Raw genomic sequence first — 14,397 nt, 5'->3', positions numbered from 1 at the left:
ATCAGAAGTGGTCCGTTCCCGCGTATCTAATAAAATGGCGGTCTTCATGATCTTCTCAAAGTCTACAGCCTTGCAGGGACTAAAATAAGGATTTCTGTGCAGGTGGGAAACTTTTCGAAGGGGCGCCTAAACACAAAATCTTGGGCGCCAAAGTAAAAAATTTTATCCAAAAATAATATCATGCGTTCAGGACGTTGACGTAAATATATTTTTGATACCTAGGACCCTAAACGTGCGACTTCGTCTTCACCTTCGGCTCTGTCTGGAAACTTCTCACACGCTAAAAAAGACCTAGGTCCTAGGTACGAAATGTACTATTACGATTTAAAGGGAATTATTCCCCTGACCGTAAGTCTAGGGTCTTTCATCCAAAAAATCATTTAAAATGTCAAAATGTAAAGTCTAGTCAAGTTGCCGATCATACCTGATAATAATCTGCAATTTTCTGGAATTCAATTTTTCGGTCATGTTAGGGCTTTTTACCTGTGGAAAATGCGTCCACAATATGAACTAAAAAACAAATTCCAAAAAATTGCAGAAAATTATCGGTTTACTGGACTAAAAGGTGTTTTTGGTAGAATATCAGCTCTAAAAATCACAATAGTGGTGAGTTTTTGGGTATGAGGGTGAGTTTTGTCTATAATTTATATCTCTCGATAGATGTAACTGAAAATTCTGAAAAAATTCTCAAGTAACGTTCTGTGATTTTTGCAGAATTTTTACTTAGAGCTAAAAATATTTTTTCAAATATTCATCGTTAAATGAGGGTGTGTTCCGCAATTTAAAAAAAAAAAATCTGAGTAAATTACATAATGTAGGCACATTCCATGAAGACAAATCAAGTGACCAAAAACGGTAGTAGCACTTTTGTCTAGCATATGGAAAAAATAATTGAATTTTTTCATCGTTAAATAGGGGTCCAAAAAATCTGAAAAAATCTCGGATGTTTACCCTCCATACATACATTTTTTGAGAATTTCTACCGATTTTTACGATTTTTACCAGAGAAAAATAAATGAGAAACAAAATTTACATTTTTGTTAAAAACTCCATTTTTTTCATACGCCACTCCACTGAAAGTAGTTCTAGGCCAAGACCTTTCGAATGATTTAGTTCCTTTAGTGTCACTTTTTACATGGCAACCATATTTTCTTTCCATTCTTTTTAGTTTTTAGGAAAGTGAAAGCTACAAATGTGAAATACTTTGATTCTGTATCTGTATCTCTATCTAAATGATTATAAAAGATTTAAAAAAACTGATATCGGCAATGCCATTGTCATTTTCCAACTAGGTTCAATGCGCCGCAGGCAAAATTTGTATTAAAATTACATTCATTTGACTATTTCAAGTCAGGTAATTGTAATTTTTCTTGTGGGCAGATCTGGATTCGCATGTGGGAATTAGAGGGGCGCAGGTGGGAAAATTCCCACCTGCGATGTTCCTTAGTTTAGTCCCTGCAGCCTTGGGTTGTGCCTCAAATCCGCCAATCATCAAAATTTTGCATATTGCTGCGTTTGAATTTAATAGATTTGCTCCGAAAGCTTAATTTTTCGATCGTCTGTATTCACTTTTCCTTTTTTATTCGTCAGTTGTTTCTAAGACATACTCCAAGTATCTGACCCATGGGTGTCAGCTTATGTGCATTTTCTGAGATGACTAAACATTTGAAAATTGTTTCAGTTCTCAATGGGTGAACCGACATTTTAGGAACTGGAAAAAATTATTTTTTCTAATGGGAAAGGTGCAACGATTCATTATGAAAAATGTTCCGGCTAGAAAGCGAGAGTTTTGTTGAATAGTGAAGCGATACGAGCCAGGGCCTATTTTTGGGAACTTAATTCCCGTTTCTCGACAGAGAATTGGAACTTTAAAAAAATTTGAGTTAGTTAGAAAATAGAGTAGAGTAAAGAGAGTGTTTCGACTCTTACTTTTTCTGCACAGTGTCCAATACAACTTTTTTTAATTCAAAAATCTATTGAAAAATTTCCAGTCAACGAATCTGACCCACCCAGCTGATGGGCTTACTTTAAGTTGATATTATTTTAACATCAGAAATAAAATTTGGTAATTTTCTCTCAAAAAACTCAAAATAAAAGTTGCAATTTCAGTTGAGCTTTTCATGTTTGAAATTATTGCACAACTGCTCTTCCTACCCGGCTCACGCCACAAAACCCAGTGTCAATACACTACATTGTGGACTTGTCATGTCATTGTATAGTGAAGTGTTAATGCTGGAGCGCTGTTTCATATTAGTTTACAACAATTAGACGCGACAATGTGTTGCCGGGAAAAGTACACGAAGCTGGAGGGCGGATCGATTGCTATTGGTGTTATACACATTTTTGTTTGCATTTATTTCCTTATTGTTGGTTTCTTAAATATTGGCGCAATTGTCAATGCGGGCAATGAGTGGAATGTTGTATATCACATATTCGCAATGACTGTATTCCTTTTCGACGCAGTGTGTGGTTGGGCTTTCAGTACAACATTATTAATTGGAATCAAGAAGGTATAAGTTGTAAACAGAATAACATATAAATGTTGTTTTATAAGCCTCATTCGATCACAACATAGAGGAATCCGAATTGCGTGTTATCGTACATAGTGTGGGTGTGCCTCTCACATTTTTTACTTAACACCATATTCCTTATTACTACATTTATACTGGCTCCATATATACACACTGATTTGAGAGGGGACTCTTCTCCTGAATTGATGAACACTCTTCGTAAACTTTATGTCTGCACCTGTAAGTAATTGTATCACATTAGGGGTAAACCAATATGTTCGTGTGTTGTGTATCCTCATTCGTAAGTAAAACATGTAAATGACTTTGAATTTTGTCTGTAAATAATCAAGATGATGGTGCGCACTAGTTTACATTGCTTCTGTGAAAACCGCCATCATGTACATCATGTGCATGTTTTCGTGAATTTACTACGATGACATTAGACATTTTCAAAACGCAAGTTTTCATTCATTAACCTTCCAAATTGTACAGTCCGTGAATAAGAGTAAATTACCTATTCAACGTTATTAAGCTGACTCACTTTACATACGAACTTTACGCAGCATAATGGTTTACCCCTATGAAATCCAACATTTCCGTTCGATGTTCTCCAAATAAATCATTTCAAATTTTCTTCCATATCAAGGTGTGGCTTACTATCTCTTTGGAACAGTTTCGTTGATCATCATTTACAAGCAATTTCAAATTTTGAAAGAACGAAAGAACTTACTAAAAACTGACATTGATGTACGTTATACGTTGCAATTCCATTGAAAATTTAACAAATTGACGACGACGCTGAAAATTCAAAATGGCAAGGACTTAACAAACACATCGACGGAATTACTCAATTCTGAAGCGCCCTTACGGCGTGATTTTTCATTTGAAAATACTCAAACTCTGTGAAAAAACTGAATTTTTGTTTAAAATAAGCTTAAAAAAAGACTGCTCACGAAAGTGACACTTCTGCTGCCTTTGTACATTGTGAGCAACTCGGTGAGAAATTCTTTTTTGGCACACGCTATGTGTATTTATTTGGCCTATGGGCTCGACACACTTCTACACAACTAGTGCCTAAAAAGCATTTATCACTCGGTGGCGTAAATTCATTCACAAGAAATCGAGTTATTTATAATTTTGAATAGAAATACGTAAATAAATGTCATTTTCGTATCTACGCTGTTCGTTCATGCTGTTCTCCGTTTGAGAGAAATCGGAAAAGTCAACAGCTTGGATACGAAAGTGACAATTTTTACGTGTGCAAAACAGTAACGAATCGAATCATTAAAATGAATCTCACGAATTTGTTTGTTCTTTTTTACCCCTTTGTTCCTTATCCCAATCTTGGCTAACATTCGAGGTGGCATATTGTTCAGTTAGTTAGCTTTACCTGCTACTCACAATTCAGCGACGTCAACATTTGTCTGATAGGTAAGTGCATTGGGTGTCATGTCAAACACTAAACTTTTACCTACAGCTCCAGATTCACAAACATGAACAATGTATTTTCCTCCAGCATACTTCTCCAATCGGACCTATTCCGCGCCAACATTCGCTAATCACTCACTCTTAGTACTGAGAGATACGACTCGACCGCATCTGGTTTTTGGTCTACCTGGTTCGCGATTACCATCAGAGTTTGCATTTAACACGCTCCTCGTCCATTCTGCGTACGTTCCAAGCCACCTTCGTTAAGTTTGATGAATTTGACTATATCTGGCTTCTCGTAAAGCTGGTGTAGCTCATGCTTGAATCGTCTTCGCCAATTGCTTTTTTCTGTTACTCCACCAAATATTGAGCGAATAATTTTTGCTTTCAACCACCAGACGCGTCTGTTCTTCTCGTTCTGTCATGCATCAAACTTCCGATCTATATGTTAAAACTGGTCGTATCAGTGATCTGTACAGTTGACACTTAAGGTTGCGGTTCAGTGTTTTTGATCGAAAGAATTTTTGAAGACTGTAGGAACTGTTAGCAGTGGTGATTCGAAATGATATCTCTTCCGGTGGCAACGATACTAAATTCCACTGATTTAAACACGTCCACTCAAACGGAGATATTTATTGAGAATAAAATCTAAATTAGACAGTCGTTATTGCCAATATCACATTGACGTATATGATCAAATATATTTAATTGAGAATTCAATGAAACATTGACTCCTGTTGTCAATCATTACTCTTTCACGTATTTTCTCTCCGATGTTATTATCACTGTTGAATTGCGACCCAAGGTAAATACAACTGTCGACAGTTTCGAACTCTGACCCTTGCCCTCACATCTGACAAAGTCATTTTAGCTGAATCGAAGAGTTCTTTGGGATATCCAAGTTCCACAATCACACTCCATAGCTTCCGCTGAAAAACTTTGTCATATGCCGTTCAATAGATTTTTCAATGGGGAAGGTTAACGGTTCATTATGAAAAATTTTCCGGCTAGAAAGCAATTTTTTCGTTGAATAAGGAAGCGATACGAACCAGGACATATTCCTGGGAACCTAATGTTGTTTAGAAATTTTGGAAATTATTTTCCTCAAAATTGGACCTGATGTAAAGCTCAGTCTGTTCTGTCATAGAATGGGCTGAAGACTACGGAAACATCATGACCATCACCAAATTGGAAACACCTTCGTTTCATTTTCCTTCGTTTTTTTTAAATTTAATTTTACATTTAATTTTGCATATAAAAATTGACTTAAAAATCCTTAAATAATTAAATGTTGTGTCTCATTTTGTTACAAAAAAAAACCTTTCTTTATCGATTGGATGGATATACAATTTTATCGCGTGTTATATAATATAAATGTACAAGTTTTGGTAATTTTCACGTGTGTTGCATTACATAATTTCAGCATTTTACTGATAAATCGATGCATTGCCCTGACATCGTAAATAGATATTAAATGTTTTACCTGAGGCTATGCGTTATACAAAATGTTGTGTATTCGATGAACAACTGAAATAAACTAATTCAAAGCTTACAATAATTTACTAGCTGCATTCGCATTGTTCGACTATCAATGTCAAAAATTAAAATAATTTTCAAAAAATATGAAAAATTGAACATCATTGGCATTTCTAAACAGTTGAGCATAATTTTTGATGCGGAGATTAGGTTACTCATATTGTGGGAGGAAAGCCTCGAATATTACTCAACGAACATATACATGTTTGGTTTATTGACGTAATAATGTTGAGCCGATCATTTTGAAAGTAAACACACAGTCCATCAAAAATCATAAATTTCAAAAACAAATTTCCCGCCAAAATTCAAATTTCCAGATAAATTTGTGGCGCCACCTAGTGACAAAATCATAAATTATAATTCAAATTTGCCGTTAAAATAGTGTCGCCAGATGAAGCGTGGTTTAGGTCAACTGAACCTGATGAGATAAGTTTTTCGCTTTTCGGTAATATTAGTCGTTCAATGCCCTGAGCTAGACTGGATACTCGAAAAATTGTTTTTCAAATTTCAAATATTCTACAACCCGACGTGACACGTTCGAATGAAGTCAAATCCAAGTTATAGTTCAATCCCCTTTCCCAGTTGACAAAGAATTTTCAATAGGAAAATTCTTCGACGATTTTTTAATGATTTTTAGAGGATTTTCTCTGCCGTTTCTCCTGGATTTATCAGGATTCACAGGAACTTTTAAGGATTTTCTTTAAATCTTCAAAGGATTTTTTTCGGTGACAGAGGATTTCCTGAGTTATTATTCTGTCGGGCAGCCAGGCAAATCAGAAAAGATGCGAGCATTGAAACTGTCACCGATAATAAGGATTCAAACTCTCTGAATTAAAATGGGGGAAGTGGTTCAGAAATGGCGGGAAGAACGTCAAGTTTACACCGATTGTTAGTAACTTTCCATTTCTGCCCGCTGTCTGTAAGGTTTTGAAAGACATTCAAATTGATTTTTGGGATATTTTCTAGACTGACAATCTGAACGTTTGAGAATTTGAATTACGTTTTGGATGTAAATAAACAGCGCAGGGTAAAGCATCAAGGATAGTGATAAGAGTTTTTGATCTGTCAAAATCAAATTCTATTTTATACATCTGACAACATTAGTACCATTAACGGTATTGTGATACTTTGGCAAAGGTTACCCAATTTAATTTTGATAAATATGACCAACTTTCCAGGACTCAAAATTAGGGAATTCAATCGGTAAATTTTTTTAATGACATTTACAGGTTCAATTCACTACAGTGAACGACATCTCAAATGTCTCACTGTCATTTTTTTCAGAGAATGTCATTGTGAATTTGCAATGACACAATAAAATTCTCAGAAAAATTTGACAGTGAGACATTTGAGATGTCGTTCACTGTACTCAAATTAGTTTCCATTTTCCACTGTCCGTTGGGATGGCGCCACCTTTCAACTTATTTATTCGTTGAGTAATATTTTGTGCTTTTCTTTACTTTTCTCTTGTTTGTTCGTTTGTTTTATTAAAAATATGGCCATTTGCTGAGACGTATAGCACTTTCTCTATTATTCTATGTTTTATGTTAAAAGCTGCATTGTATCGAGTATGTACGTTTAATTCGGTGATGGCTGCATAGATCTTCTCTTCATTAAATTTTCTTTCCAATACACTTGGCACGTAAATTGTTAAAACGTAACGTGGAGGAAGTTATTTTTGTGTGACTAAAATGTAATTCCAGCTGTTGTACAAGTAAGTCATATTCATGCCCCAAAAAATTTGCGAAATCGATCTTCAGATGTTCTCAGTTAAAGGAAAGCAACGGACAACCGATTTCGCTTTAGAATTTGAAAATAGCAACAGAATCGAGAAAAACGTGCCGATTCGATTCATAAATTTTGAAAACAACGATTTCGAGAAAATATTGTTACTGAACCTAATGGGACCAATGTTTGTTCCAATTTTTTCGTTTTTGAGCGCTAGAAGCAGCGAGTCTTCCGTTTGGTAAGATATCACTCTGAAACCAAATTGGTATCAAAATGACGGGCTACATGAACCGATGACTCGATGACATTACAAATTAATCATAAATTCCAGACAAGCTGAAAACTAGATAATTTGACTTGTCAGGTAGTTAGGTACCGACAGGAATTTCAATCAAAACTGTATTCGTCATACTCATGTAGCAGAAATATTTTGATATTTTGCTTTCTCTGCAATCATCGTAGCACAATGAAAGCTCGCTATACGGCTTCTACTGTCAGGGCCTTCGTATAGGCTTCGAGTTGTGACTTTAACTGACGTTCAGACTGTGTGACAGGCTGTCAAGCAAGCCGATAGAGACGGTGGACAATAATTTTTCATCCTTCTCTTATCAGAATTACACAAACTTTGTGCAAGCTTTACATTGACAGTGGTGAAGGTTCGAAGGCCGAAAAAAGGATATTTTTTGTCCATCATTTACGGCCGCTACAAACAATAAGCACACATGTGTGGGTTCATTGGACAGGTATAGTCCAGGAGATATGGGGCAAATGAAGATATCGTATACGTCCTTAACCGTTGTTACAAAATTACGGAAAGACTGTTCACACTACGGGGAAAAATCATTGGAAAATGGTCAACGAGCGGAATCTCTTGTCCAAGTTTTACAGAAATTCAAATATCGCTTGACATGCCGAAGAACATTAAAAACTAAACAAAAAAAATCCTCAAATTTTGAGAGATGAATATGCTTGGACTCGAACGAGGAACCTAACATAATGCCAAAAAACAAACTTCCTTCCCGCTGTGACGTAAAATGACTAAACGAATAATAATCTCATTGTAGACTTAATCAATCGTATAAGGAATATAATACACCACTAAATTAACACAACGAACTAATGACTAACCGTTAGGAAGTTTACATTTTGCTGCATGAAAGCAAAGTTTAAAAGAAAAGAAAAAAAATCCAAACGGAAAATGTATCAACCTAACAAAAGTATTTACAACTCTATCGTATGCTTACTATTTACTAGTAGTTTTGATCAATCTCCTACCGCTTAACTATTAAATAACACAAAAATTTGGTTTGAACTTGTTTGCCTTGCTTTTCTATACAAAAATCACCGTTAATTCAACTAAAAATAAGATAACCCTATAGAGAGCTGAATTGCCCACACATTTGTTCCGTTTACTGTCTAAAAAATAAACAAAACAAAAATTCAAACAAAAATTTACCCTGCAAACAGCTGCCTTCTTCACCACAAATTCTGTCGCAATCAAAGCAGATCTTGCACGTTCGATTCATCTTGATTGTGCTGCAGCAAACCCTTTTTCTCATCGGGTCCGATGCATCCACTATTGCTACCGCATGCCAGTACCGGTTCCGATGAACCAGCATACATTGACTCGTATACAGGATTGGCGAAGTGACTCTGTGTGGATTGAAATGAACAAAAAAAATTGTTGAATTGAACTGGTAGTCCTGGTTGTTGTGTGGGGTTTGCCAAGACAATTTGTGGAACAAAAATTTTTTTACGGAAAATTGTTTTTCCAGCCGGAAAACCTTCAAAGTCGAAAAATAGCTCTGCGAAAAATGTCTGCTGTTCTGGAAAGTATGGCTAATTACCGACGCGTGTGGAAATTTTGTTTTCTTCTCGGTATCCGAGTCAAATTTCCCGCTATCTAATATCGTAAATTTGATTTTTCGCCACATATTTTTCCCGGTTTTTCTCGATTTCCCGGTATCTAAAGAGGGATTCTTTTGAAAAGCCGTCTACCAAAATCGGACCCATTTCGCCTGCGATTGATATATACATGGTTTGAAAGGTCTTTGCCAGTAGACCTCAAAACAGGCCTCACACGGTCTCTAGCCACACCTGGTTGCTGGTTGAACATCTCCGAAGTTGGTAAAAAGGGTGATTTTTATCCGAATTTTTTGGCCGTTATAAACGATCGTCCCGGGCGAGAGTGGGCTCGTTGGAAAGCTGAGTTCAAGTAGTTTCGGGACATGCCTAGTTTAATTTAATTCATTGATATATGTTTGCAAAAATCTGCAAGAAAAATTTTCAAAATCTGTGTGAACTTTAGACAGGTCTGGGCTGGTACTGATGACGCTTAATTTGAACCTAAGATGCTAGTCGTAACATACATTGTCTAAGCTTTCCGTTGATACCTCATTTGCAGTGCTGGTGATTGCTGGCGAGTTTTGCGAGTAGCGGGTGGACTACCATAAAATTCTGTTATGTCGGCAATCACCAGCACTGCAAATGGGGTATCAATGGAAAGCTTAGACAATGTATGTTACGAGTAGCATGTTAGGTTCCCATTAAGCGTCATCAGTACCAGCCCAGACCTGTCTAAAGTTCACACAGATTTTGAAAATTTTTCTTGCAGATTTTTGCAAACATATATCAATGAATTAAATTAAACTAGGCATGACCCGAAACTACTTGAACTCAGCTTTCCAACGAGCCCACTCTCGCCCGGGACGATCGTTTATAACGGCCAAAAAATTCGGATAAAAATCACCCTTTTTACCAACTTCGGAGATGTTCAACCAGCAACCAGGTGTGGCTAGAGACCGTGTGAGGCCTGTTTTGAGGTCTACTGGCAAAGACCTTTCAAACCATGTATATATCAATCCCAGGCGACATGGGTCCGATTTTGGTAGACGGCTTTTCAAAAGAATCCCTCAAAGAATTTTTCTGAAAACTTCCCGGTATCCAGGATACCGCGGATGGCGTGAATTTCCACACGTGATTACCGATATTTTATGGAAGAACGTTTTATTGGTGGAGTCGGACGATATTCTTTGGTTCCACTTGGTTGAAATTCTGTTTATGGTAAAGGTCAGTGCGAAAGAAAAAAACAGGGATGGAGCCAGGAACGACGTTTTTTTAAGGAAATGACCTCTGGTGACTTCGGACTTTAGGTCGAACAAATGGGCAAAATCGTATGAAATGTCTAGAGTCTAGAAGAAGGGAGTAGTAGACATGAACGTCAGGATTCGCTATTATTTTCAATGAGTTACGCCTTAAGCAGTCACAAAAAAAATTTCATCGAGGAACGGGACCAATAAAATGGTGACTTCCCAAAGAAAAAGCTTTCGTAAAAGTAAACTGTAATTTTCATAGCGAAAACCATCATTAACGTCAAAAAATTGAACTTTCTACAAGAGTAATTGGTGATGAAATGCCTGCGCGAGAAACACTAGAACTGGTATCCCACGTTATCGCTACGTACCGTTTATTGATCTAGAAAAAACTGAAAAAATCCGTTTTAGGACATACATGACTTTCGCAGGTCATATCTCAGGCTCTTGAGCATGGATCAACGCTGGCTGGAAGAAATCGAAAGCTACTTGAATGTGGCGTTCGAATGCCACATCATCTACGAAAAATAGATTGGAAATGGCCAGGGAAACAGGCTTCAAAAATTTATGAATTTTCCGGGACACTTTTTGGGACAACCCTCACACCGACTTCAGAATGGACAAAACCAATAAAACGTTCCTCCGCAACCGATAAAAAGGATATCTTAGGTTCAGAGATATTTGACTTTAAAGGTTTTCCTTCTGGAAAAACAATTTTCCGTAAAAAATTACGGTTCCACAGCTTTTCATGGCAAACAAACTGCACTACTGACTATTGTCGCAAAAGTTGTGTTACCTTGTCTTCCTCCTGAATAAATGAAGGCGCTTCGTCGGCTTCTCCAAGGTACATAGGGTTCGTAATTTCTACGTTGTCGGTTAGTCGAGCGTGCGAAAAGGGTTGACCAATGCGACGTTTTCTGTAATTTCATTAGTCGATCGTTAGCGAACAACAGATTTCAATCAATTTTTCGACGTTTCGACATTCACCTTAAATAGTAAATAGCTCCGCCGAAAACCACTATTAAAGCCACTAGTAACATCATTATCACAAGGAGTATGTTAATCGTACCACTATCCGACGGACCGACACTTTCCAATGGTTCGCGATTGCACGGACTCACCATGCCATTATCACATCTGAAAAGCGAATGTTTGGGTAAAGGATCTATTGTGTAACCAATAAACGGGGCTGCCTTACAAGCATTCGTTTAACGAACTGTCCCGACGACATTCACCACAACTGTCGATGCAGGCCGGTGGACTTTCGCACGTCGGCCCGATCCAGTCGCCTACACATGTACATGTTGGCGATGAAAATGAGTCGTCCATCCTACAAATTCCATCGTTTTTACAATAATCGACGCACAGGTTGTTCGGCTGGATGTAATCCTGTAATCAATTCGGTCAGTTTGCTAGTTAATTAAAGCCGAACAGTATACCAGACATACCTGACAATATGTTCCAGTGTAGGAGGATGTGCAATTGCAGTGAAACTTGTTGCTGATCACATTACATTCGCCTCCATTTTCACACTTAATCGGGGCGCATGGATGCGGTAACTTCAGTCTGTCACATTCATCTTCTGTACATCTGTAGTGCTGGCACCTGTCACCTATGTAGTTGTTCGTGCATTGACATTTCTTTCGGCCGCCTTCCGTCACACACACTCCACCATTTTCGCAAAATTCAGTACACGAATCAGACTGGCATTGGTTGCCCCAAAAACCGCTGATACAATCGCACTGCGGTGTGCCGAAACGTATGGTGCAATTACCGTTTCCATTGCAGTAGCCGGCACATATGCTGTCCTCACATCGACGACCGGTGTATGCGTCCGGACAATCGCAGCGACTTTCACCGAACTTTTTCTTGCACAATCCGCCGTTACTGCACTCTAAATCGTCGCACATCTCACAATATCTTCCCTTGAAGCCGGCCGAACAGATGCAACTTTCATCCCCGTGCGAATTCACTTTGCATGTGGCTCCGTTGTGACAATGCTCTTTACAAATGGACGCTTGAATCTCGCACTTATCTCCCGTCCACTGTGGAAGACAACGACATTTCAACGGCGGTAGTTGATCCTCACCAACCGTTTTCAATGTGTCCACGTAACAGACTCCCTTATTCCGGCAATAACCCGAGCAACGATACTTTTCGCAATAGTCTCCCTCGTAGTCTTTGGGACAGAAACATTTCTGCCGGTTGTTGACGAATTTGCATGTGCCGCGGTTACATTTCAGTGTGCACATGTCTGGAACGTTGGATTTCGTTTTGCATGTGATGCCCAATTTGTCGTCGCGTACGATAACCATACCGTCAGCACATTTACACACTCTGCCGCTGGGATCGCTCGACGACAATAGGCAAATGCTGTCCATGTGACACGGATTGAGTTGGCATGGATTTGAAACTGAAAACGAATGGAATGGATTGTTAGGTCATGGTGGCCTACAATGTCAGCGATAAGAATTGGTTTACTGTTCGAATCCTGTTTCGATGGATGCATGATCATGATGTCCGACGATCGATGGAAGGTTTCCAGTAGGATGGTTCCATCATCAATACCGAACTTGTGTATTTTGACGATTGACTGGTTGTATAGCGTGATGTACAAATAGTCTTCGAAGACATCGATGTTATGCGGACTCATAGCTGAAAACGATAGGTTGGATTAGAGAGACAAACGAACCGAGTCAACCGACTCAAAATGGATACGCACTGGCATTCTTGAACTTCTTGATAATGTGTCGATCCTTTCCGTTGAGCAGACAGGTTTCAACCGTCCACTTACGCTGATCGACCCAGTAAAGTCTTTGCGCGGGATAATCGATTGTCAAACTAGTTGGCCACTCAACACCTCCCTGGACCAAAGCTTGCTTGTTGGAACCATCGAGTGAAGCCGATAAAATTCCCTCTTCGAGCGTCGACCATATAACCACTTTCGATCTGGGATCAACCACAACATCCAATGGTCGTTGTCCCGTTGTTGTGATAGTCACAACATCCTTGCCGTCGAAATTGGTGGAAACGATTGTTCCTTCCCCAACGTTCATAAGATACAGTCGTTGAGTTACCCAATCTACTGCCAGGCCACGAGGTTCGGATACATGGCGGATCTAGGAGTGTTCATGGAAATGAGACATTTAGAGCGACTGAAGCTACAAAAATCATTTCGGCAAACTTACTATGACTTCGGATTCATGTTCTGTCGTTCGAAGCGTTCGCTTAGACTTCAGACTGAACGTTTTCATGGTCAGCTTCTGAACGTTATGGTTGTGCGAGTCGATCCAAAACAGGACCACGCTCTTCTTGTCAATGAACATGTCGAACACATCGATTTTCAGACTGGATATCGGCACAAAGCCATAGATCAAGGAGCCATGATGCTTCTGCGGCAGCATGAAACGAATTTCCGATTCGGACGAAATTAGCAGCACCACCTCACGACCCGTTGCCTCGCAACTATTGTTTTTGTACGAGGACTTCACGAATCCGTTGGCGCAGATGCAATTGTGATGTTTCGATTTCTTCTCAATGCAGATCTGGCTGCATGTGCCGAAACCGCACGGCGCTGGACAATTTATTTCATCGGAATCATCCGAACAGGTCGGTTCGCCGTCACACCTGAACTGTTTCGATATGCAAAACATGTCCCGTTCACATTGGAATTCCGAATTTGGATTGCATTTGTTGACATTTTTCGAACAGGATGCCTCGTCACTACCATCACCGCAATCATTTACACCGTTACAAATTGACGATTTTGGTACGCAGCGTTTGTTCTTGCATCGGAATGCATGAATGCCGCACGACATAGTGGAGCCTATGATGAACGGATGAGAACGATTGTCTTAGACGGGGAGGAAAATTGTGACAGTCATAAGTACTTACAGAGTTCCACAGTTTCGTCGGAAAAGTCAACGCAGTCGTTCCATCCGTCACATCGCCATCGATTCAAAATGCACCGACCATTTGCACATTGGTAATGATCGCTGCCGCAAGTACAATTCCTTTCATCCGCACCATCTGCACAGTCGTCATCTCCGTCTGTAAAACGAAATGGGCATTGTGGTGTCGGCGTCTCAACCGAGAAAATTTCA

General features: G+C 38.8%; 1 protein-coding gene and 1 long non-coding RNA gene across 3 annotated transcripts in view; one reads left to right on the top strand and one right to left on the bottom strand.

Annotated features, from left to right (window-relative positions):
• Nucleotides 1-2,195: 2,195 nt before the first annotated feature.
• LOC119085131 lies at nt 2,196-3,807 on the top strand. Its single transcript, XR_005089234.1, has 3 exons — nt 2,196-2,510; nt 2,576-2,750; nt 3,157-3,807. It is a non-coding gene; the product is annotated as an uncharacterized LOC119085131 (long non-coding RNA).
• Nucleotides 3,808-6,865: 3,058 nt separating this feature from the next.
• LOC119085129 (prolow-density lipoprotein receptor-related protein 1) overlaps nt 6,866-14,397 on the bottom strand; it is a 47,075-nt gene continuing 39,543 nt past the window's right edge. For both annotated transcript variants that reach the window (XM_037195401.1, XM_037195399.1), the window contains exons 29-37: nt 14,189-14,344; nt 13,483-14,120; nt 13,017-13,413; nt 12,776-12,949; nt 11,743-12,707; nt 11,493-11,683; nt 11,282-11,431; nt 11,091-11,211; nt 6,866-8,855 (exon numbers count right to left, since the gene is read on the bottom strand). In XM_037195401.1, coding sequence (XP_037051296.1) covers nt 8,700-8,855; nt 11,091-11,211; nt 11,282-11,431; nt 11,493-11,683; nt 11,743-12,707; nt 12,776-12,949; nt 13,017-13,413; nt 13,483-14,120; nt 14,189-14,344 — 2,948 coding nt within the window. In that variant the 3' untranslated portion in view covers nt 6,866-8,699. The remainder of the gene's footprint in view (nt 8,856-11,090; nt 11,212-11,281; nt 11,432-11,492; nt 11,684-11,742; nt 12,708-12,775; nt 12,950-13,016; nt 13,414-13,482; nt 14,121-14,188; nt 14,345-14,397) is intronic.

Source organism: Bradysia coprophila, unplaced genomic scaffold (assembly GCF_014529535.1).
Source record: "Bradysia coprophila strain Holo2 unplaced genomic scaffold, BU_Bcop_v1 contig_94, whole genome shotgun sequence".
Classification (NCBI taxonomy): domain Eukaryota; kingdom Metazoa; phylum Arthropoda; class Insecta; order Diptera; family Sciaridae; genus Bradysia; species Bradysia coprophila.
This window is presented reverse-complemented; position numbering and strand designations above follow the sequence as displayed.